The sequence below is a fragment of the Equus asinus genome, chromosome 2, assembly GCF_041296235.1.
Source record: "Equus asinus isolate D_3611 breed Donkey chromosome 2, EquAss-T2T_v2, whole genome shotgun sequence".
In the NCBI taxonomy this organism is placed as follows: Eukaryota; Metazoa; Chordata; class Mammalia; order Perissodactyla; family Equidae; genus Equus; species Equus asinus.
In genome coordinates, this window is record NC_091791.1 from 169,502,162 (window position 1) to 169,527,745 (window position 25,584).

The 25,584-nt window shown below is 46.6% G+C and overlaps 1 protein-coding gene and 1 pseudogene across 1 annotated transcript; both read right to left on the reverse strand.

The window, feature by feature from the left end:
- Window positions 1-6,878: 6,878 nt before the first annotated feature.
- Window positions 6,879-9,683, reverse strand: LOC106848617 (cathepsin G-like). The gene is made up of 5 exons (XM_014868627.3): window positions 9,504-9,683; window positions 8,594-8,741; window positions 7,996-8,131; window positions 7,567-7,821; window positions 6,879-7,134 (listed from the first exon to the last, which is right to left on the reverse strand). Exons 1-5 carry the CDS (start codon window positions 9,556-9,558, stop codon window positions 6,958-6,960), a joined length of 771 nt encoding a protein of 256 aa, XP_014724113.1. The 5' UTR covers window positions 9,559-9,683; the 3' UTR covers window positions 6,879-6,957.
- Window positions 9,684-17,561: 7,878 nt separating this feature from the next.
- LOC106848593 (granzyme H-like) lies at window positions 17,562-20,906 on the reverse strand (annotated as a pseudogene).
- Window positions 20,907-25,584: the final 4,678 nt, after the last annotated feature.

Here is a 25,584-nt window from a genome sequence, read left to right on the forward strand (position 1 = left end):
AGAGGTGAAGGAAGAAGGGGCCAGTTCAGTGACCACCAATTTCCTCCCAGTTCTATTGATTCTCAAGATTAGAGCTTTCATCATATCTCTCTTCCCCTGACAGAAAAGGAGTTGTGTGGTGAGGGTTTTGCAAGAACCACTTTCTTAGGCCATTGATAGCCTGACCACATTCACCAGGAGAAAGTACTGGACACTTTGAATGCAGATGGAGCTTTGGGGGCCTTTGGCATTAGCCAGCAATGATGTTCCTTTCCTTAAGTGAGATCCTCCAAAAACATGAATGTTACCCCACCAGGCCTTGAATTTGTGACTAGGTCACTGTCTACTTCCTAAAATAGCATGCATCTGTGAAATCCTACTCTTTGTTGAGCTTCCATTTTTTGATAGCCCAAGAGGTTCTTTTTTTTTTTTTTTTGTTTTATTTTTGGTCTAAATGCCAAAGTACCAAGCTCTGGTCTCTTGTAAAACACACCAGCCAAGAGCCTAGTCATCCATCAACTGCTTGGTAGTTTCAGGCAACTGCAAACTGTTGGGGATGAGGGTGAGGAGCAGAGATTGGGGATGAAGTGCAGATGGGGCATTGACAAGAGTACTAGGAACAGAAGGTAATGACGGAACAGGAGAGTTTGAGAGGAGGGGTTTGACAGAGAAATTCACTTGAGTTCCCTGTGTGGTCCCAGGTTGTCCTGATAAAGCTAATGTTGTTCTCAACTTCTTGATATTTCAAAGGTTTAAAAGACCCCAGTATTAAAGGAGTTGGGGACATGCAGATAGAGACTGAAAGAAGAGAAAAATAGCTTTGCCACTCAGAGTTTCTGTGGTCACTACTGTCCTGTCTGGCCCAAGTAACCTGGTGCCCCAGTGAAGACCATGATATAGGCAAAAGTTCTGCCCCCAAGGCTTCCTGTCCCTGGTGAAGAACCTGGCATGGCTGCTCTCAGAGTTGTCAGCACACAGGTGCTTGAGGGTTGTCAGCTCTTGACTGGGAAAGTTCCATGGCATGATGCTACTAAGAATACAAGCAATAGGCTTGACAGTTTATTTTTCTTTGTTCTTAAATAATTTAATATATATATCAGAAGACTTCTGAAGTTTTATCTCAAACTAGGCATAATGCTTATGCTACTTTTGCATCTGTTGGATCAGTCATCACTCAGAAGGTGGAACATGTCAGGTATCTTCTCATTTTCATTGTCTATCCCAGATGTGACTGTTGCTTTCAGGGGTTATCACTGTTCTCCTACCTTTGATGACTTACACCTCCTCCCAACACTCATTTTGGAAACCACGGTACGTTCAGCAATGGTAGTGATTTATTAATTAAATGTGTGTTAACAAGTTGGGTCATGAAGTACCTATTAATGTGTATGAAGTTTTGGAAGCATAGAAAATCGAACACGATAGAATGTCATTTTGGCCAAAGCAGGTTTTTATCATTTGAGCATCTTGTCACATAGACTCATGAGAGTTTTCACAATTTCCATCGCTTGTTTCTTGTACATTTGGCTGTGTTATCACTTTATTCTGATAGTAACTTTCCTCTGAGCTATTGGCACACTATGTATGGTTACACATCCACCCAACCAATGACTCATTCTCCTGTTCTATCAGGGTTACCCATGGATCCAGATCATATCAGCAGGCAGTTGCCCCTGTCTGCTCTCCTTCTGCCCCTCTCTGCCCCCTGTCTCATCTGACCCACACCCAGCTGATCATGACTCTGCTGCTCTGACCAAGGGCAGAAGGCACCTGTGCCTGGGCTTAGCCATTGTGACTGGAGAGAGGCCTGGCCACTCTCGTAAGGTTATTGTTAATAAGCTTGCAATTGCTTTAGAACTTTTCAGTGAATAGAAAAAGAAAATGAAGTAGGGAAATGAACAGAGTGTCAGAGCTGTGTGGGGAACTGCATACACTATATGTGTAATGGGAGTCCCGGATGGAGAGGAGAGAGAGAGAAAGGAGCAGAAAAATATTTGAATAAATAATGGTTGAAAATTTCTCAATTTTGGTGACAAAATGCCCAAGCAAACAAAGACTATTAATGTACACACCCAAGAAGCTCAGTGACCTCCGAGTAAGATAAAGTATCATAGAAGAATGGGCAAGATTTCCTCCTTTCCGCCTTGCCTTCTATCCTGGATCTCGTCTCTTTTGCAGCCCAGCCCTCTCTTCAGAGAGCACTTCTGGCTCATTCTTCCCACAACTGCTGCTTCTTCTATGTCATGTTAACAGGGGAGAGTTACTGGGATGGAGCCACTTCTGGGTCTGTGACATCAACCAGACATGATGCCTCTTCTGCTTGACCTAGAACCCAGAGGAAAATGTAGCTCTAACAATGCCATGCATGTGCAGAGGGGATCGCTGCCCACTTTCTCCAAATAGCATCTTCTACCATGAGAGCTTAAGTTTTTTTTGTATTACGAGAGATTCTTTTTAAAAATTAATTTTAAAATGGTGGTGAAATATACATAACGTAAAATTTAGCTATTAACCACTTTTAAGAGTACAGTTCAGTGACATTAAGTATATTTACATTATTGTGCAACCATCACTACTATCCATCTCCAGGACTTTTTTTTCTTCCCAAATTGAAACTCTGAACCTATGAAACAGTAATTCCCTCGTCTCCTCTTTCCTTAATCCCAGGAAATCACCATTCTACTTTGTCTCTCCATAATTTGCAAGAAATTTTTATGTAAAAGCAAGAGCCTTGAGCATAGCCACATCTTAAACATTACCCCTTATTTATCCCTAATTTCTCTTTCTGCTACTTCATTGTTAGTGTATAGAAACACAACCATTTTTTTTTAAAGATTTTATTTCTTTCCTTTTTCTCCCCAAAGCCCCCTGGCACATAGTTGTATATTCTTTGTTGTGGGTCCTTCTAGTTGTGGCATGTGGGACGCTGCCTCAGCGTGGTTTGATGAGCAGTACCATGTCTGCGCCCAGGATTCGAACCAACGAAACACTGGGCCGCCTGCAGCGGAGCGCTTGAACTTAACCACTCGGCCACAGGGCCAGCCCCTACCCCTTATTTATCAATTGGACCTTATTAGGCAGTAGACCAAGTCTAGGCAAGCAGAGATTTGGAGAAAAGTGGAAGGGACAGACGAAGAGGTTGGGAGGGGGCAAGCAATGGCCCACAAGCCTACCTGAATTCATCCTTCTGCTCTGACCACCATGAGGAAGTCCAGGTTCCTTCTAACTTCTCCTGAATGTGTTCAGGTGGGATAGAGAGGCCTGGCTCTCCATACTTTTGGATATTTTTGAAGATAAAGAGAGAGATGAGAAGAAAATTTCTTCATCTGAATGGGGCATTGATGTCATCAGGGACAACTGAGCAGTGCTTGAAGCCTAGTGAGGGATTCTGTTCTTGTTTCTAAGGAAAGAACAGCCCCAATGAAGAGTGACTGTCTCCATCTGGGCTCTGCTCCTCTGCCCTTTCTACACAACTCACTGTCCTGAGAAGGAGGAATATAAGTGTCATTGCCTCCAGAAACCTTGCCCCTAGTCCTGATCCTCAGTGGAGCTACTCATTAGGGTGCAGGTGGGCATCTTCCTCCACTTGTCTGGTCTCCTTCACTACCTGACAGATTAGTTTGGCATGAGGTATGAGAAAGCTCACCTTGAGGCTGGGTCTAGGAGGTCCTGGCCTTGGGCTCTGAGGAGAATTCTGGAAACCAGAGGACAGGTCTTGTGGCCAGAAGGCAGAGTGTTTAGAACCTGGGGTAATCTGTGGAGGTGGATGTGGTGGGGAAGGGAGCCCTCTGTCAGGACTGCTACACACTGAGATGGGGCTTCTGGCTTCTTTGTGCAGCATGGTGGCCTTGTGGCATGGCCTGGGTCCCTCCTTAGTTCTCCCTGTTGTCATGAGGAGCTCAACTCTGGTCTATATCAAGCAGGCTTCAGATACATCTTATGGGGAAAGGATCTGTCTTCAAGGTGGACTGTCCGGAAGACCTGGAAAACGCTTTCTCGTGCCTATGCTGGCTGCTTCTTTGTTCCTGGCTGTCTTACACCCCTGTGTCCTGCTCCCTTCCAGGATGAGGCTGGTCTCTAAGACCTGAATATTTTGAACTGATTGGGCAGGATACTCTGGTATCTTTCTTTTCCATCCTGAGTTGGACATATACAAAATACCCATAAAGGTCTGTTTGATGCAGGAGTGAATAATACACAAATTTGCTTTGGCGTGTGCATGTGTGGGAGATGTCCACATGGGTTTCTGAACTCCTGCATTAATTTAACTTCCTAAGGCATTGATCTCTCAGAATAATGAGGGCGGATACAAATAATGGGAAATCAGAGTGAGATGGGGAAATGGGCAGGAGGGGCCTGGGTGGGAGCCAGTCTCCATTAAAGCTGTGGGTGCAGTGGTGAGGCAACAGTCTGATGGCTCAGTTAGTTTCTGGCTACCTGCCCTGGTACAGCTGGGTGACTCAGCAGTAGAGGGACAAGTTAAAGGTGACACCTAGGAAACTATTAGTAAACTCTTCTATTCTTGATGCAGACAATAGTTCTTGGGAAAGATAACCACTCTTAGCTTTGGAGAATGGAAGGTTATATCCCCCATTTTCAGCTTTCCCTCCACCAGAATCATGTGCTGTCCTAACGACGAGCATGTTTGAGTTCAGCGTGTGTTCCCTGCAGACCAGAAGTCTACTTTAATTCCAGGTGGGGTTACTAAGCATGAGGTTGTCATGGTTTTATGAGTTCCCAGTCACTAAGTAGGGCCTTAAATGTACAGAGTCTGCACCTGGAGAAAGATAGTGGGAGGAATTGTATCCTTTTGCACTAGAGTTCAGTGTGCAAAACACTAATGGCAGAGTTCTGCTGTTGAAGTTTCCTTACGAGAGAAGAGTGCAGACCCGTGGGAGGTGGTGGGTCTGGCCTCTGGGATGGTCAGGAAGGAATTGTCTCCTGGAGGTGAGCGCTGTGAGGTCTGTGGAAATCTTTTCAGCAGGGCTTCTGGAGGCAGAGAGCTGCCTAGGAAGTGCTGACAGGCAGAGGAAGACCTGGAGGTGAGACATGTCTGCCCTGGCGTTTCCTGGGGACTGAGTCCTGAGACTGGGCAGTGCTCTGGGCTGTAAGTAATTGTCACAGAGAGGAAGGGCTGAATGGGGGACACTTCCACTGCACTCTCCTCCCCAATCCCCACCATCAAGTATTCTTTCCATTTGCCAGTGCAAACATTTAATAATGAGACTGTTATCCTCCCAAGCATGCTAGTAAAGGAGAATTCCTATGGGCAGATGGTAGCAAATCTGGAGATTGACTGAGTATTGTCAAAGATGTATTGTTGATTAAAATTTTGTTGATAAATGTCTTACACTGAATATTAGGCTAATGATTTTCTGATAAGGAAGACCCACAAAATAATGGCCACATTTACCACAGCGTTTCTGTGTATAGTCACTTGGATTTGATAAAATATGTCCTCAGTGATTATTCCATTTAAGTTCATGGAAGGTGCAAAAGTTCAGATGGTAAATGTCACACTGTAAAGAATAATTAACTTTTTTTCAATTATTTTATTGAGGTCATAATGGTGTACAACATTGTGTAATTTCAGGTGTACATTTTTACTGATCAGTTTCTGTATAGACTGCGAGAGTAATTTACATTTTGATGGAGGTAGAAAAATCTGCCAGCTCATTCTGTACAGTGACCTTCAGAAGGTATTTATACCATGATTTTAAATCAAGTGACTTCAGTAATCCTTTCATCAAATATGGGCTAATCTTTAGGGGTAAAAGTCATATTATTTTAGTCAACATTTTGTGTGGAGTTTTGTATAACTTCGGTGTTCAAAACAAGAAGCGGACCCTCCTCACGTTGAAAATGAGAACACTGGTCCACAGTACTGTGGGGATTGGCGTGGTGAAGGGTTTCGTAGAAGGACACTGAGTGTGATGGGTACGTGGGTTGCTCCATCTCTTGGCCGTTGTGAATAGTGCTGCTGTGAACATGGGTGTTTGTTATCTATCTTAAAGCAAGTCAATCTTGTTTTTTTCTTTTAGTACATGTATGGTTTAATTTTTCACATTTAGATCTCTGACCCATTTGAGGGTTATTCTAGATTATGATGTGAGGAATGGATCCAATTTTCTCTTTTTCCTCAAATAACTGCCTAGTTGTTCTAACTCCTTTTATTAGATTATTGTTTCCCAGTGGTTTGAGATGCCAGTTTTACCAATAAATTAGGCCTCGTATGGAATTTCAATTCTATCCTTTGTTTTGCCTGTCCCCCACACACCAATGGCACACGGTTTTCAAGTATACAGTTGTCCCTCAGTACCCAAGGCAGGTGGGCTCCATAACCCCATAGATATCAAAATCTGTGACTGTTCAATTTGTTGCATAAAATGACAAAGTATTTGTGTACAACGTTTGTGTGTCCTCCCTTCCGTACATTTTAGATTACCCCTAGATTACTTATTACACTTAATACAATGCAAATGCTATAGTTGTTAATACTATAGTTATTGTTTAGGGAATAATGACGAAAAAAGTCTGTGCATGTTCAGTAGGATGCTACCATCATTGGCTTGTTGGTCCCCATGTGTTGAATCCACAGGGGGATACGGAAGGTGGATTGTACTTTAATATTATTAGGGGGTCTCTGGTAGGGTGGAGAGTAGAGAGCCTTGCCCTGGGGAGAGAGGGGTCCTTCCATCCCTTCTCAAGGCCATGAGGGGAGGGGAGATGAGAGATTGGATGGCTTGGAGGAGGGAAGAAGGGTCCTGATCTCCAGGACATTGAAGGGCAGTTATTTGTCCTGAGGAAGACACCCCATTTTGCTGGAGTTGCTCAGCCTCAGTCCTGCCGTACGTTTGTTGTGTACTGAGTAATGTTGACTGAACAAATGAGAAGTCAGATATTTCCACTCTAAATGCGGATGTTTATTAAGGCTCTGGCAACCCCCCTGGAGCTGGCCTCTGCCCGAGAGAAGAAATGTCAGTCACGGGGAGTCTCAGTCTGACCCCACTGATTGAAGCGTCTCATTGTTCTCCTTATCCAGGGAAGGAAGCTGGAAATGCTGGTGAAGACTGCTGGAGGAGCCCCCATCCTATTTACGTAGGAGACGATGCCCTTGGCTTCTTGTTGACACATCAGGGGGCCCCCAGTGTCCCCCTGTGGGTGATGAGAAGAAGGGATGTGAAGTCAGGCCTCCCCACTCCTGCTTCCCTAAGTCACAGCCCTCAGAGAAGTCAGGCACAGGTGGGCTCCTTCAATGTGGGATGTGTGTGAGATGGGAGGTTGTTGGGGTGCAGAAGTCAAGCTTCTGGATCTTTCCATTGTGGGGCTTCAGTCCTGACTGTGGTTACGTCTGTAGCTCAACTCAAGTCAGGGTACCTTCCCCTTCCCCAGAACAAGGCTGCACATGTGTACGTTGTGTTTCTGCTGCTCTTCCCCTCCCCAAGAGACCAGATTGATGGGAAAAAGCCCCACATCACTCAGGTCTGGGCCCTGGCTGAGGCTGTGGGGATGTAGTCTGTTTGGACTGGTCAGTACCGCCCAGGCCCGTCTGCTTTGGGCCATGTTGGCTGATGCCTGGGGCCTTACCAGGAAGGTGGACTTCCTCTTCCTCGGGTCCCCCACACAAATCTGTGTTTGGCGGGTGTAGAAATCGAAGCGATCACTGCACTCCTGATCCCTCTGCACTCTCAGCCGCACATCCTGGAGTACGTCTGTTCTAGCATACGGGCCAACCAGGCCCCAGCCTGCCACGGTGCACTTGGTCCCAGGACTCGGCCTGGTCGAGGTCAGAGGCAGAGTGATTGGCCTCACGTTTCGGTTCAGTCTGGCGCTATTCTCCAGCTGGCAGGAAGAGCAGAGGCCCTCAGGGACTCCTGGGACGAACTCATCCCCTCCTCCCACCACTACCTGGATTCTGTGCCTGCTTCCTCCTCCATGATCCCAAGATGAGATGGAGCCCCCACAATGGGAGAAAGCCAGCTGGGCTGGGGAACCAGAGGGTCAGGTAGGTGGTACCTGCAGTAACATGATGTCATTCAGGTTGGTCTGCTGATCATATTCAGGGTGGCGGATGGCTCTGAGCACAGATATTCGCTGCTGGGTGCTTTCCAGCCTCTCGATGTTGTGGGCCCCCAGGATTACATTTATGGGGCTGCAAAGGAAAGGTGGCCTAGAGGTAGGTATGGGCCACAGCAGCTCGGTCCCCAGATCTTCAGGGCAGGAGGACAGCCCAGGGTGGTGAGACTAAAGCTGTGGGAATTGAGGGGACGAGAGGGCTCTGGGGCTGAGCTGTCTGTGTCCTCTGCTTCTCCAAAGCCCTGAGCTGGGGATGTTGAGTGACACGGGAACTTTGAGTTTGCTTCCCCTAAAATAAATTGAGAGATAGCTTGAATTCATATTTTGGGCCCTGATGTGTCCCTTCTGGTTCCCCTATCACTCTTTTTGATCATGTCTTTCTTTTCGCCTCATTTACACTGGCCTTTTCCTTGCCCTCTGACCTACCTCATCTCTTTGTCACTTCTTCATTGCTAGAACTCTGCTTTCAGATGGCATCTCTCTGGAACTCCTCTGGGCCTGTGTTATTAGTCGCCCAGGAAGGTCCTTAGTTCCTTACCTTCCCCAGCAGCGAGCTGCCGTCAGCACAAAGTCTTCTCTCACCAGGAACCCCCCGCAAGTGCCTAGACCCACTGGAGTCTGGGTCAGAAGATATGCCATGTAGGGATGGGAATGGGGCCTGGCCTCTTGGCCTCCGATGATCTCCCCTGGAAGGAAGCATTCAGTACTTATCCCTGTGCTCTCAGAACCCTCAACGTGGGTACCAGCTTAGTGCTCCAGAAAGGTTGGAAGATGGGAGGCAGGAGAAATGATACAGAGGACAGAGGAGTTTGGGATTGCAGGGGTCTGCTCCACACATTGGGAGAGCACTCCAAGGTTCTTCAGGAAACACTGCTGACTCCCATTCTCAGACATCACTTCCTCCTACTTCCCCCAAAGGAGCAGAAGAACCCTTGCTCCAGGCCTGGCCAGCTTCAGCCTCCCCTGTTGAGGACAGATGCTCTCCTGTTGGATGGGAGCCCACTGGAGTGACGTCTTCCTGAAGTCCCTGGTATTTTCTTCCTCAGAAGGGCTTTCCAGATTCCGCTGAGTCCAGCTCATGGTCTGCTCATGACCAGCATGGGACTGGTTTTAAGATTCTAGAAGTAAGCTGATGGGACTGTTATTGCTATCTCCTTATCTCCTAGGCTCTGACACATGGGTGGCAAAATGAATTTAGAGAGCACATTCATATAGCATGTTTAGGTGCCAGAGACCATTGCAAGAGTTTTATGTACACTAACTAATTTAATTCTTATAGTAACTCTATGAGGTAGGCATGAAATGATTTGTATTTTATGATGAGGAACCTGAGGAACTGTGAATTCAAATAAATTGCCCCTCGATGCTGAGGTAGGAAGTGCCTAGGGAGTCTGGATCCGGGGTCTCTGAGAGGGGTCTGACCTCTGAGGTTGGGGATGGTCACTCACCTGCCCAAGCCCTGGGGGGTAGGAGAAAGGCTACCATGAGCAGGAGCGGCTTCATCTTCCTAGGAAGGCTGTCCAGCAAGTTGCTGCTGGTGCTCCTCCTGCTAGGCTTTTAGCCCCCGAGACAGGAAGGAAGTATGGGGGTGGGGGTCCGAATTCACAGTCCCAGCCACCTGCTGGTGTGGTAGGTTTCATCACCCAGCTGCCCAGGAGGCTTGCCCCTCAACTGCCAGTGATCTGAGAGAGAGAGAGTCATCCCAGACAACACTGCCATCACCCCCACAACCACTGAGTCAGTGCTGGCAGCACACACGGGAATCCAGGGCGACAAGAGGAGTGTTTGGGGCTTGTATCCCAGAACCCTAAACCTGCCGAATTCAATAATTTCCCAGAATGCATGAAAGCTGGTGGCTGCCTATTTCTTCTATTTCCTGTGTCTACAAGATCAGACCTTCACTCGTTTGGAATTTCAGTTTCTCTAAATGAATATAAGTTTCCTGGATTCCTTATTAATTTACACTTAGTAAGGCATGGAGAAGGGTGAAAGAAACACAGGTGTGGTGTGAGGTGGGCTGTGGTGAGGACGCCAGGAATAAGGTGAAGGTGATGAAAGAAGAAAGGGGAAGCCTTCCTTTCTTCACCCTTTGACCCTTGGCCACCCTGCTGAGACCCTGGCTGCTCCCACTTCTTATTTATTCATTTATTTTTATTTTTTGAGGTCTCATTGGTTTATAACATTACGTAAATTTCAGGTGGACATCATCATATTTTGGCTTCTGTATAGACTGCATTGTATTCACCACCAAACGTCTAGTTTCCGTACGTCACCATACATATGTGCCCCTTTACCCCTTCTGTCCTCAGCCCACCCACTTCCCCTCTGGTGAATGGCAATCTGTTCTTTGTATCTATGTGCTCTATGTGTTTCTCTGCTTTTTTAATCTTCTACATATAAGTGAAATCATACGGTATTTGTTTTTTGTCTCTCTGACTTATTTCGCTTAGCAAAATACCTTCAAATTCCACCCACATTTCTTAAATGGCAATAATTCGTCTTTCTTTATGGCTAATATTCCGTTGTGTATGTATACCACGTCTTCTTTATCCATTCATCCATTGATGGACACTTGGATTGCTTCCAGGTTTTGGTTACCATGAATAGTGCTTCAATGAACATAAGGTTCCATATATCTTTTCTTTTCATTCATTCTTTCTTTTTTTAGAGGAAGATTAGCCCTGAGCTAACATCTGCAAGCAATCCTCCTCTTTTTGCTGAGGCAGAGTGACCCTGAGCTAACATCTGTGCCCATCTTCCTCTACTTTTTATGTGGGACGCCTACCACAGCATGGCTTGCCATGCAGTGCCATGTCTGCACCCGGGATCTGAACCGGCAAACCCCAGGCCTCCAAAGCAGAACGTGTGAACTTAACCGCTGCGCCACAGAGCCGGTCACTCCTTATATCTTTTCAAATTAGTGTTTTCATGTTCTTTGGGATGATACTCAGAAGTGGAATTGCTGGATCATATGATATTTCTATTTTTAATTTTTTGAGGACTCTCCATAGTGTTTTCCATAGTGGCTGCACCAGTTTGCATTCCCACCAGCAGTGTATGAGGGTTCCCTTTAATCCCTATCCTCTCCAACACTTGTTCTTTCTTGTCTTTTTAATAACCACCACTCCAAAGTGTGTGAGGTGATATTTCATTGTAATTTTGATTTGCATTTCCCTAATTATTAGTGACAGTGAAGGACTTTTCATGTGCCTGTTGGCCATCTGTGTATCTTCTTTGGAAAAATGTCTGTTGATATCCTCTGCCCATTTTTCATTGAGATGTATTTTTATTGTTGAGTATATGAGTTCTTTATATATTTTGCAAATTAACTCCCATCACATATACGATTTGCAAATATTTTCTCCCAGTTGGTGGGTTGTCTTTTTGTTTCATTGACGGTTTCGTTTGGTGTGAAGAGATTTTTAGTTTGATGTAGTCCCATTTGTTTATGTTTTGTTTTGTTTCCTTTGCCTGAGGAGTCATGATATTTGAAAAGATACTGCTAAGACTGATGTCAAAGAGCGAACTGCCTCTGGTTTCTTCTAGAAATTTTCTGGTTTCAGGTCTTACATTCAAGTCTTTAATCCATTTTGAATTAATTTTTTGTGTGGTGAAGATAATGGTCTTCTTTCATTCTTTTGCATGTGGCTGTCCAGTTTCCCAGCACCATTTAGTGAAGAGACTTTCCTTTCTCCATTGTATGTTCTTGGCTCCTTTGTCAAAAATTAGCTGTCCTCCTATTTCTTTCTAGAAGTTATCCATGGAGAATGGAATATATGAGAGTAGATAGGGATATGTATGTTTTTAAATGTTTTTTATTTTCTATCTTAGTAAAAGTTGTGGTATTAGATCAAATATGAGTGAGAAATGTTTCACAACATCCATAGCTGGTTACATGTACTTTGGACTGTTTTATTACGTTTCCGTCAGTTACAACTTTTTTCTCCTCTGGGATATTGGGACATTAAAGTCATGTGCTTCCCACCCCCTCCCTGGGCCTCCTTTGCTGCCAACAATGCAAATCTTCTGGGCAGGCTGAGGCTGGGTCACTTTCCCCTTCCCTCCCTCTGATTCTGCTGTCGTCGGAAACCAACATCGGTGCTCTTGGCTTTGTAGGAGAGCAGTGTACTATGAGCCATTCCAGACATCCTCAGGGCTGCCTTAGTGTCACTCTCAGAAGGACGTTTTGGAAGTTCCTTCAGAAGTTTCTCCTGATGACCTTGTGATGTGTTATGGAGTGTCAGTGCTGGGAGAAGGCTGTGCCCGCGCCATTGTCTTCCCACCACCTGTGTCTGATGGGAGCAAGACACTTTCTAGCCAAGAATTGGCCTGTGCTGTTGTCCTCGAAGGAAAGAATGGGCGACATAGGAAATTCAGTGACATCTGTATACAATCTTCCCCTCACTGTAGTTACTGGGAAATAGGAACCCAGACCCTGCATGTGGCAGAGAAAGATTTGAAAAAAGATGCAAGAACCTCAGTGTTTCCTGGTAGGAAATCTTACTCCTGAGACTGAGCTTCTGACTCTGGGGCTCTGGGTAAATATAGGAAGAGGTGGAGGTGGACATATTCCCTAAGACCCTTTTCCACTAATGCTCAATCCACATATTCAAGATAGGAGAGTGGTAATATGCATTGTGATATATTCATGGGATGAAATGCTGACCAGCTGTTAAAAAACGTCATGTTTCAGAAGACTGCTTAGTGGCATGGAGTGGTTTGTATCATCTGATATAAAGTGGAAAAAGTAGACTGTAGAACAGTGTATACCATTTGATACCAATTCTGTTAAAGTGAAAGACATGAACCAGAACAACCATTTTATGTGACTCATATTTTCAACTTTATATTATCCAATTTTTTTCTATAATGGAAATATATTAGTTTTATAGGCAGAAAGAAATTTAGGGCTCATGATCCCTATAAACAGCAAACACTGTTAAGCATCGTGGTAGAGATGAGATGGCAGTTTACCAAAACAATTCCCTTTTCTTCCAGGGGGCACAGGTGAACCACATTGTCCAGCCTCACTTGAGGTCTAGTGTGGCTGTCTGAGTGTTGCCGCAAATGGGATGTGAGTGGAAATGCTGTGGGCACCTTCCAGACATGGCTCCACACACTCCTGGGCCTGACCGTGTAGACTCTTCCTCTTCTAGGGTTTGATGCAGGTGGACACGAGGAATATGGATGCCACATCTTTAGGGGACTGAGCCTGCTCCCTTGATCATCAGTTGACCATGTAATTATTCTCCAAACTGGGACACTTGAGAGTCGGAGGGGGCACTACTCACCAGGAAACTCATTTTGGACTGTGTGTGAACAAGAAACAGATTTCTACTGTGTTAGTCACTGAAAGGCTAAAGTTTGTCTGAATAGTTAGGGTTATCTTAACTAACACATGGACCAACTTACTGAAGCCTACCTGTTTTTGAATTCAAATATTTTTAAATAATTATATATTTATATAATTAAATTGTACACTTAATTAAATTATATATTTAATTAAATATAATTAAATAATTATACAGTTTAAAATATCGAATACATTAGAAAACAGAAAGAAGAAAAAACTTGTCTGCCTTGATCTCAGCACCCCATTGACCACTGTTAACAGATGTTTTTCCATCTAGGTTTCTTTCTATGTGTATATATATATATTTTTTGAATACTTTTTTTTGAGGACGATTAGCCCTGAGCTAACATCTGCTGCCAATCCTCCTCTTTTTGCTGAGGCAGAGTGACCCTGAGCTAACATCTGTGCCCATCTTTCTCTACTTTATATGTGGGATGCCACCACAGCACGGCTTGATAAGCGGTGCGTAGGTCTGCAGCCGGGATCCAAACCAGCAAACCCTAGGCCACCTAAGCTGAATGTGCGAACTTAACTGCTATGCCACTGGGCTGGCCCTTCTATGTATATTTTTATATAGCTGTGATCACAACATATTTAATTTTTATTCCTATAATTTAAATTATTCAACATAAACATTTCCCTCATTTTGTTCAAACTCTACTAGTGAATTTCACTTTAGATTCTCATTTATATTTAATAAATAACCTATTAAGTTATTTAAATAATACAGAAAGATTATAGGAAAATTAAGAAAATGGACATGTAGGAAGAAAAAAGCTTAAAAGGAAAATACATGTATAAGCAAAAATTTGATTGTAGTATATACTGCTCTCTAATTGCTTTTGACTCTAACATACCTAGTGAACATTCTCGATGTGGCAAAATGTAATTCTATCTCAAAACTTTAAAGTTTCCACAGTGTTCAATCATATGGAACTTTAAAAAATCTAATCTCCAAATTGAGGTGAACACTGGCATGTTTTGAAAATTTGACTTTCGTAACAAATCTATAAGGACACTTACCTTGTCCACATTTCTCAGTGTGATTGACGGCCAGATCAAAGATTGTTTTTTTCCTTAGGACCTTTGTGTGTAAGGTGTGAAAATGCCGTTTTCAAAATGTGCAAACTGATGTGAGCATGATTAATTCTGTAAATCCTCAATTAGATAAGCAAAAAATTATATTTTAATTTGCATTGATTAATTAGTGAGCTTTTACTTTTTTCCAAATATTTATTGGTTTTAAAAATCAATTGCCTGTTAATGTTCTTAGCCTAGTTTTCTAGAGTGGTGGATAATGTAGATTTTAAGGGCTGCAGCATCCATAATGTCCATGTGCCATATTTTACCATTTCGCTACTTTGGACAATAATAATGATTCTAATTTGGGGCTTATTATTAAATAATAGAGTGTGAACATCTTTATAAATAACACACACGCACACACTTTAGACCTCATGTAGGAGTAAGTCTTAGAAATACAAGTCACTAGATTAAGAGAGAGAAATAGGTGTAAACTGACTTAGAAAGCATTTTAAGGAAACAGGTACCATCAAGAGCATCCCAGTCTTCCTGATGCTACAGGCATTAGAAGTTAATTATTTTCCTTCCTCATGTGTGTCATACAATGTTGAGTGCTCCTATAAGGTGTAAGGGGGAACTGACCAGCCAGGCACTGTCCTTCGAAGCCACACACCTGTGTCCCTGGTGGCAGATATGCCTGGCGACTATCTCCCTGGCTTTGGTTTATGCCCTGGGACTCTACGGAGCTCCTCATGGCTGACTTTCTGGGGTATCTATTTCTTTACTGTGATTGCTTCTCCTAAGAGTGTCCATTTCTACTGCTGTGACATGAAGTTGTCCCCTGGCTCGTGCACCTTCTACGATTCGCTTGTTCATCTCCGCACGTGCGTTCAGCTCTTCCCTCCCCTGTGCTTCTGCTGGTGCTGTGAGCCCCAGGGGAGGCTTGGCAGATGGACGTGGGGACAGTCTTGAATGAAAAATAAGCTTGCACTTGCTTTTCATATCTGTGTGATTTGTTATTCTTTTCAATGAAATTGCTTATCTTTTCGATGTTTGTCTCAATTGATTCAGTGTTTGTTCAGCTCTTGTGAATTGGATGTGTCACTGATGGTGCTGTTTGAAGGATATAGGATCTTAAAATAAGGTCATCGGGGGCTGGCCCTGTTGCTGAGTGGTTAAGTTCACGCACTCTGCTTTGGTGGCCCAGGGTTTCACTGGTTCGCATCCTGGGCGTGGACATGGCACTGCTCGTCAAGCCATGCTGAGGTGGCATCCCACATGCCACAACTAGAAGGACCCACAACTAAAAATACACAACTATGTACCAGGGGACTTTGGGGAAAAAAGGGAAAATAAAATCTTAAGAAAAAGAATAAGGTCGTCAGGATCATAATTGTTGATGCAAATAATCATAACCAGTGTATAGATAAGAAAGACACAGTGATATTAGTTGAGCCAATGCTGAGGACTAGCCCAGAAGTGCTGTCTCCCCCAGGGAAGAAAGCTCTCCTGAAAAGCTTGGCTACAGCATGGCTTTAGACCATTTCACAGCCAAGAACATACATGATGCACAACAGCAATACAATTTTCCCCCAAACTCACAAGGATATGTTTTGCTACAGTTTAGCACATACACAGCAGGTCAGCTTGACCATGGTCCTCCGGGAAGAAGATCTTATCTTGAAAAAAGTGCTGGTATTGGTGCCAGGAAAAGGGAGACATTCATCCCTATCTTTAAAGAGTGCATTCTTTGCTTTGGGAAAATGTTTGAAGCAGATGTACAGTGTGTGTTTTGTGGGTCAGAAGTCAGGCTACTCTGGGAAAAACAAGTTTTCGGCTTAACCACGGTTCAACCAGAACAGCTTCACCATACACCTCAAGATGTGAAAGCTTCTTATTATTCTTATTATTTTCATCACAATGAAAGGGCTTGCACTTGAAGTGTGGTATTTTGTGGGTTTGTGGACTAGGGCTCATTCCTTCCACAAGTAAATAAATAAAAATAAGGCTACTCTAGTTGGCTCCTCCTTCCCTCCTTCGCCTCTGGTCATGGGATCCCCTGAGCACAGACTGGGAGCCTCAGGACCTGTGGGTCTCCAAGTCTCTTACAATTTCACACTGCCTTCTGGAATCAAAAAAGATCACACATAAAAAACTGTAATGTGCAATACAGATAAAATACAGAGAATTTACTTATGTTCAAGACACGATTTCTTGAGGATTCCAAATACAGATCCATCTGCCGAACTGACCTGCCTGGGGGAAGAGGAGGAACCAGGAGAATTTAGAGGACATTTCACCTCACTGTAAGCTTCCCAACGTAAAGGACATAGCCTATTATGTGCCTGGCGCAGAGAGATCGACAATGATGCATTGATGGACAACCAAGTGGTATTTTCCAGCCCAGCTGCCCTGGAACCCTCAGGCTCACAGAGCTGCCATAACCCAGGTTGCCAGCAGGGGTCCTCAGGCTAGGCTGAAAGGGGTTGAGGCTGCTGAGTGACTCCATAGGCCATAGTGGCTGAGGCCTTGGGATGCTGGGCTGGATGGAGGAACTGAACTCTGCTCAGTTGGGAAGTGGGTACTCGCCCCTCTAATAGGCATCAGGTGGGCTGGCAGCTCACTTATGACATAAATATGTAATAGAGGAGAATTGACATGGGGCTTTGGGAACTCTTTTAAGGAGGTGAGAGAAAGGCTGGCGCAAAACAAGATGGGCTGGAATGGAAAGGAGCTGGTGGCCAGGGCAGTCACATGGAAAACAGGAGCTGCTGTGGGAGGGTCAGCCAGGGAGGAAGGTTGAGTGAGCTCAGTGCTGGGCCCAGGACAGGGCAGGGAATGGGACCAGAGTGAGGCTGGTGGCCATTGTGGGAGCATCTGAAGTTCTGAAGCTGCAGATGGTCCTGGCTGTGGGAGAAGCTGCCCCCTCTGGAGAGAGAGGCCCTGGAAACAGGAAGCTCAGTGCTCACGGCCTGGCCCCTGGCCTCCTGGGTCCATGGAGTCACTCCCCTTCCACTGACCTGCTCCTCTCTCTGCCAGATTGTTGGGGGGTTGGTGTTGGTGGTTGGCTTAGAGAAGGTAGGAATTTTCTAAGGCCCAGGGAGGAACATATATATGGGAAGAAGATTGTCCTTTTATAATGGGCAGCCTTCAGACTCAGCCCTTGCACAGGGCTCAGCACCACAGCGCTGTGACTGAGAAAGGATACAGCATGGGGTTTAGGGGGAAGGAGAGCTGGAGGAGGAAGGAGGAAGGACAGCCACAACTGACAGCAGAGGGCTGCCTGGAGCATGCTGTTGCGTGTTGAAAGTGGTTCAGTGAGTCAGTGAGACTTCAGTCACACTCGCTAGAGATCCATTTATTATGGCCCCTCAGTCCCACTGCCCGCCCCACGGGATTCCTGCCTCTGCCCCAGAAAAGATGGTCAGGCACAGAGCAAGGCCAGCATCATGGCTGCTATGGGAAGAGCTTCATTGTTCTCTTTATCCAGGGCATGTAGTGTGAGACCTTCATGAAGACTGTTGGAGGGGTCCCGTTGTTTTGTCCATAGGAGGCAATACCATGGGCCATGTTTTCACAGACGAGGGGTCCCCCGGAGTCTCCCTGGGAGCAGAGAGAGGAAGGACGGAACTGGCCTGCTCGGGGTCCTGTCCTTCCCACCATCCCAGGGGTCAGTGGTCTCTATTATGGGCTGCCTGGAAGATCAGGGCTAGAGCAGGCATTGTCACCTCCCTCTTCCCAGGACTCCAGCCTGGCTCTGACTGTTCTTTGCAGCTCCACCCAGGCCAAGGCTTTCTCTCTAATCCTTAGGGAAACTTTGGTGAGAACCCTGCTGTGGGGTGACTGATCCTTCCTCAGCTTGCAGCCCTGATCCATGCGGGAAAAAACTAAAGACTGGATTTGTGGACCCTGGATGCCCAAGCTCTCAGGTTGAGGCATGAAGATATGGCCACTCCTATACCCGACATCCTCCCATTTCCTTTCTCTGAGTGCTTGTCTAGGTAGATCCTGTAAACCTTACCGTGAGGATATTCTTCATCATCTTCGGGTCCCCTACACATATGTGGGTGGTCTGGTTATAATGGTCGGGGAAGATGGATTCTCACTCCTCATCCTTCTCCACGGTCAGCTCCACCTCCTGCAGTATATTTGCTGAAATGCCCATTGAGTCTTGCCCCCAGCCGGCCACACTGCACACCTCTCTGGGCTTCACCTGGGCCTTGCCCCAGGGCAGGCTGAGGGTCCTCACAGCTGCAGTCTGCATGGCCTTTCTCTCCAGCTGATGGGAAGAGGCAAGAAAGCCCAGCTCAGCCACCTGCTTCCTGGGCCTGACACCGCAATGGGGCTGCACTGACTTCCCCTTTCCCCTGAGCCACTTGGGACTAGTCAGGTGGCCAGGATGGGAAGGAGGGAAGGGACAGGTCCCAGTGGGAGGGGAAGAAATCTGGACCCAAGAGAGCAAGAGCAATGGGGAGATTTCCTTACCTTTATTAACATGATGTCATTGGAGAAGTTCTGAGGATTATAGTCTGGGTGGTGGATGGCTTCTTTCACAGGGATGACCTGCCAGGTACTCTCCTGCTGTTGGATGTTGTGGACCCCCAGGGCCACCACGTTGACTGAGCTGCACACAAAGCAGAGTAGGGACGTAGGGTGCATGGAGTCATAGGAGATTCAGTCCTGGAGCCATGAAGGGTAGGTGACAGCCGGGGCAGGGCAGGGCTGCAGGTAGAGGAAATCGAGACAACACGAGGGCCAGGTTCTGAGTGACTCTGTGCCCTGTGCTTCTCAATGACACTGAGAGGAGGGCTTCTGGAAGCTTTCTCTTGTCCTCAGGCAATACTGTGAAAATACTCTGAGTTTGCATTTTGACCCTAATGCATGCTTTCATCCTCCACAGCTGCTTTATTTGGCCAGTGTGGTCTCTCTTCTCAACTGGGCCACTTGCCCTCACCTCTGAACCTCTGACCCCAAAGTTTGCCTGTCCTATTTCTCACTTTCCATGGCCCAGTCATACCTTCAGACGGCTCCTCTGATGAGCTATTGTGGCATTGAGTTTCCAGGAGCTGGGGGAGCTCCCCTGGGCTGTAGCCTCTGGACAGAGCACAGGGGTCCCTGTAGGGGTCTCAGGAGGTGTCAGTTGTCTGTGGACCCTCACCTTCCCCAGCAGTGAGCAGCTGTCAGAACAAAGTCTTTTCTCACGAGGACACCGCCACACCTATTGGGCGTCTCTTCAACTAGATAGTGAATCAACGCCATGTAGGGGCGGGAGTGGGGCTTGGCCTCGTGTCCTCCGGTGATGATTCCTGAAAGAAAAGACTGGAAGTTGTGCTTTCTGGGAGCGGCTGTGGAGCCTTTCAGGATAGGAGGCTTCAGAAGGTGGTGATTGAGGGTGGGGTCTACAGTGCCCTGCAGACACTGTGGAAGAGTCCTCCCAGGTTCTCCTTGCAGCAGAATAACCTTTCCTGAATGTCAAGCCTCAGAGCCCATTGTGAGAAAAGGAGGGACAGTGCTTATTGTCCTCGTCCTACTTCAGACCGTGCATGGAGGAGATAAGAGCTGTCTTCATGATGGTGGAGCCCATGGGATCGTGGACAGGGCTCCCCTGATGTCTTCTTCTCAGTGAGTCTCCTGACCCCTCTGAGCCTCTGCTAACGTCCTGACTGGTTCCCGTATCTAATAATCTGTCTGTGAGCTTATGGCCCTGGATTTTCTAAAATCCTCATGTTCAAGGGTCTAACTTGTCCTAGGAACTCAGTAAACATTTTTGGGCTTTATGAATGAATGGCCTCCACTTAGAGAGATCGTGATGGTGGGATTGAAGGCCATCGTCATACGGGGAGGGCACTGTGTAGAGCAGCAGAAGGCAGGGGGAGACGGGGCTGAAAAAGGGGTCCCCGGGCCTCTGGCAGAGCCATGGCACCAATGGGTGCCCTGCATGCAGTCATCTCGCCCCTTCTGAGATCAGCTGCCCCCTGGGATCCTCTCCTGGGCAGGGGTGAGGGGTTAGGGCACTGAGAAATGAAACTGGTTCTTAAGCTGAGTCCAGTGACAGGTCCCACTACTGCTGCTGGTTTGTCTGATCTGCCCTTTCCTGATCTGGAGTGAGGGATTTTAATTACTTATCTTTGTAGCTTCACATCCTTTGCCAAATGCTTTTTTTGAACAACCCACTTCCCAGGTGATAATAGAGAGGCTCACAGACTAAATCTTTAGTGAACACCCTTTGTTTCTCCCATCCTTGTTGAGTGTCTATGCAGCATTGGATTGTTAGTCTAGGTTTGGGATGGGAGCTGGGGGTCTAGAAAGTTCTTGGGCTCAAATTGAGGAAAATCCTTGACTGTGCTAGGCCGAAGGATCAGGAGTCCAGAGGGTTTTCTGAGATGGGCTGGAACATCTGGAATGGGGATGGTCACTCACCTGTCCCAGGCTCGGGGGGCATAAGAAAGGCCAACAAGAGCAGGAGTGGCTGCATCTTCCCTGAAGGTCTGCCCAGGTCAGAGCTGCTGGTATTTATTTCTTCCTGACACACGGTGCCCGAGGGGAAGGCAGGAGTGTGGCTCAAGACCTCACGGACCTTCTAGACCTGTGCTTCCGGTTTTCCTGCGTCATCTCTAAGGTAGTTGGTCGAAATTCTCTGGCTTGGGGTAGGTGACAATAGCACTGTGACCACATTTGCACTCCCAGTGCTGAGTCATAAGGTGAAAGCAAGAAGAAAGAACAAGAAAGTGAAGCCTGGTGGCCTGCCTGGTGGCACAGCGGTTAGTTCGCACGTTCCACTTCAATGGCCAGGGGTTCGCCGGTTCGGATCTCGGGCGCTGACCTTAGCACTGCTTGTCAAGCCATGCTGTGACAGGCATCCCACATAGAATAGAGGCAGATGGACCAGGATGTTAGCTCTGGGCCTATCTTCCTCAGCAAAAAGAGGAGGATTGCTGGCAGATGTCAGCTCAGGGCTAATCTTCCTCAACAACAACAACAAAAGAAAGTGAAGCCTGTGCTGCAGCCAGCAGAGGAGCTGTATCCCAGAGCCCCTCAGTGACTGAATCGTTAATGTCTCCATTTCTCAGCTCTTGGCTCTTTTTCCAACCTGATGAAGTCATGAATAGCTATTTAGCAAGCTAGGTCCAGGGATGTGAGCAAGATGGCTGCTGACCTTGAGAAGCAAGTGGTTGGCTTGAAAAGACTGGGAATCTGTGGTTGGAGTACGGGCTGGCAAGGGCTGTGGTGGGGGTCTCCTTGGTGAATGAGATAGAGACTGGACCTACTTTAGGAGCTTGTAGAGCTGGACACACCCAAACTCCCCAAATGGTAACCCCACTGCCTCTCTGACCACCAGTGCAGACTTGTATTTTCGAATGTTTAGAGCCCCCTCTTTACATGTAAATATTCTGTGACCAAGAGAGCTTCACTTATCCTTTTGGACAAAAGTCCTGGACTTGATATTCATTGGACCAAAACAAACCATCAGTGGGTCTGTCAGAATTGAGTGGCTTGATTGGTTTCTGCTTGGGTCTTGCAGCACTCCTAGACCTGAGGTGAGGACTGTTACCCAAATCATAGTGGCTGTTTTCTTGGTAGGGGGTTCCCCTCAAGATTTGCTGGTCACTGTTGCCAGGTGATAGGGAAATGTTTGCCTATTGTCGTAATAATTACTATCCACTCCAGTATTCTGTGTCCAGGGTCCGGTGAACCATGGCTCTGATGTCCCTGGGCCTAACAATTATAAGCATTTGCAAACAGATTATCCCAACACTCTCACCAGTGTGACGACATGGAAAGGAAGGCATTATGAATTCTAAACAGCCCAGTCCCAATTCTGCTGAAGGAACAGCATCTTATGAAGACATAGAAACAGAGGGGAAGGAAACCTGTTTAAGCATTAATGATGATGCCCTTTGGGTGGTGGAATTCTCAGGAATTTTCATGTTCTTATTGCTATGTTCTGCCTCTTACTGTCTTTCTCTGATGAGTATCTATTACTTTTCTACCCACCATACATTTTCCCGTAGTCAAAGCACACTCATCACTTGCAAACAGCTAGCAGACCACTTCTTTCCAGTCCAGGCTTCTCTAAGGTGGATGTTTTAAAAATGAGGTTTCTTTCCTGGATCCATTCTTATATAAAAATAGGTTCTTGAGAAATAGAAGAAAAATTTACTCAATAAGCTATAGGCTATAGGACATTTTGGTGAATAAAGGAGGTATCAATGATTTCTACTCTAGAGATGGAAGTTTATTTAGTCCCTGGCAGCCTCCCCTCCACCCTGCTCTGCCCAGGGTAGTTCTGGCTTCTGCCCCAGAGAAGATGGATGCATCAGTCCTGGGGGCACCTGAGTCTGGGTCCTGCAGGCTGAAGTATTGTGCTTTTTATCCAGGGCAGAAAGCTTGGGATCCTGTTGAAGACACATGAAGGTTTCCCATTGTTTTTTTCAAAGGAAACAATGCCCTGGGCCATGTTGTTCCACACGAGGGGGCCCCAGGATTCCCCCTGTCATAGAGAAGGGAGAAGTCTCAGTTAGAGCCCACTGGCTCCCCCTTCTCAGCATCATTTTCTCTATGGTGCTCTCCTGCTCCCTTCTCAGGGCCTACATGTTCAGATGAGTAGTGGCTGATTGATTACCGTTTACCTTGGCTCTCAGTGTCAGGGAGATTGGTGGATCCTCTGTGATCTCCCTGCACCATAAGCCTGTGTCCTAGCTGTGTCCTCTCTCCAGCACAACCCAGTCCCAGGCCCTCATCTTTTTGTCAGACAAAGGCCAAGAGATTGGCTGGAGGGAGATGCCTGGGCTTCACATGCTGGGAACAGCATGCCTCCACCCGTGAGTTGACCCAGGTCAACCATTGGCTCTTGGGTGGGAGAAGGCCTGGCATGTCACTCCAGCATCACTATGTCCCTGGGGCAAGGCTGGGAAGATTCTTGTCTCCTTATGCTTGCCATGGCCTTCTTGTCTTTAGGGTTCCTCACACACAGCTGGATGCAGTTGTTATGGTTTTTGAAGAGGTTCTTGCACTTCTGCTTATTATGCACTTCTAGATCCACCTCTCAAAGTGTATTTCCCCTTCGACCACTTGCCAGTTGTCCCCAGCCTGCCACACTGCACACCTGCCTCAGCCTCACCCAGTCCTGGCTCTGTGGCAGGGCGATGGTCTTCACAGCTGAGTTGAATTAAGCCTTGTTTTGTAGCTGGTCAGAAAGGTGAGAGATGGCAGGTCAGGTCCCACCTACCAGTTGGGCTCAGACCCAGGGGTGAGGTTGCCTGTACCCTCTGCCTGGAGTCTCCCAAGCCCCCTACTATTACATTGACCCAGTGGAGCAGACAGGTTGGAGGAGACCCTGAATGAGCTGTTTGCTCCCTCATGACGTGTGTGAGTGCACCTGACAGTCAGCAAGATTGTACCTTCAGTAGCATGATGTCATTGACCTTTGGATTATCATTATAATCCTTGTGAGGGAAGGCTTTGAGCACAGGAATTACCTGCTGGCTATTTTCCATTTTTCTGATATTGTGAGTACCCAGGATGACATTTATTTTTCTGTAAAGAAAAGATAGATAGGGCCAGCCTCAGGATCTGCAACTATGTCCCTGAAAGGCAGATTGAAATTCCAGCCTAAGGCACACCTGCAGCTGAATCAGATAGGGAGGATGGGAAAAGTGGGCAGTGTTGCCCTTCTGTGCTCTGTGGCAGCAACCCTGCGTGGTTCCCGCAGTCTGTCTGTTTCCCAGGCCTCTGTCCACATGCTCCACTCCTGAATCCCATGCTCTTTGTGTCCTGGCCTGAGCGGATCAGATTGTTCCTCTGATTAGTCATTGGCTCTATGTGCTCAGGGACCTTCCAGAGTTATGGGCCGTGGGACTGTAACATGGGTCCCCAGAAAGACAAGAACTCATTTGTGCTCCTCACTCTCCATTACAGTGAGTTGTTGTCAGCACGAAGTTGTCTCGTACCAGGAACCCTCACATCTACTCTGGCCTTCTCTCTTGTTGTAGGAAAGTTTAGATGCTATGTAAGGCCTGGAGTGTCATCTGGCCCCTCTCTGCCCCATCTGATGTTCCCTGAAAGTGAAAATTGCCCTGGATTTCTGTGTTCATGGAAAATAGGGGCCAGGCACTGCCTCATGGCCTAAACCCATGGGATGTTCAGAGGCTGGGGTGGTTGTAGTGTCCTCAGGGACCCAACACAATGAGATGGGGCTACAGGCTTCAGAGGGTAGCTGGCAGGTTTGCAGCACAACTTGTTTCCTGACTTGGTTCTCAGTTTCCTCCTGTAGAGACGAGGAGATCGGCCCTTGTTCTGGAGCAAACATAGTTCATGTAAGTGTTAAGGGGACTCTCCTGGAAGACCTGGAAATTACTCTATTTGACCTGCCTAGTTGCTTCCTTGTCCCAGACCTTCTCTGACCCCTGTGTCCTGCTCACTTCCAGAATGGGTCTGGTCTGAGACCTGAACGTTTTGAGCTCTTGGAGCTGAACATTCTGGCTTCTTTCTCCCCTATCCTGGGTCAGACACATAGTACATACCCCAGAAATGCTTGCTGAGTACATGAATGAACTGTCCTCAAATCTGCTTTGGTCAGCAGCTGGTGAGGAGTGGGTCTAATGCAACCTGAATCCCAGCATGGATTTATCTTTCTAAGGCTTTGAGCCCTCAGGTCAAAGAGGGCAGAGTAAAAATGCTGGGAAATCAGAGTGAGATGGAGAAAAAGGCAGGAGGAGGCGTGGTGGGAACCAGTCTCTACTGGGGCCATGGAGCAGTGGTGAGACAAAACTCTGATGACTCAATTAGGTTTGGGTATTCTTCTGGTAAAGCTTAGTGGCTCAAGAGTAGGGACAGGGAGAAGGTGATGTCTGAGAAACTGAGTGTAAGATACCTGTTTCCTCTCTAGCCAGACGGTAGCTCCTGGGATAGATAACCACTCTTAGCTTTGTAGAAGGGGTGTTATATCCCCCATTTTCAGCTTTCCCCTCCACTAGAATCATGTGCCATTCTAATATTAGTCACTTTCCATGTGACAAGAGTGTGACCCTTGGAAGGGAGAGGACCCATGCACTCTCCGTGGGAGTAGTTTTCATTTCTGTAATTTCTCTGCGCTGCATATCCAGCGACAGATCTGGGGATCAGCAAATTTCTGGGAATGAACTGAGGCAAGG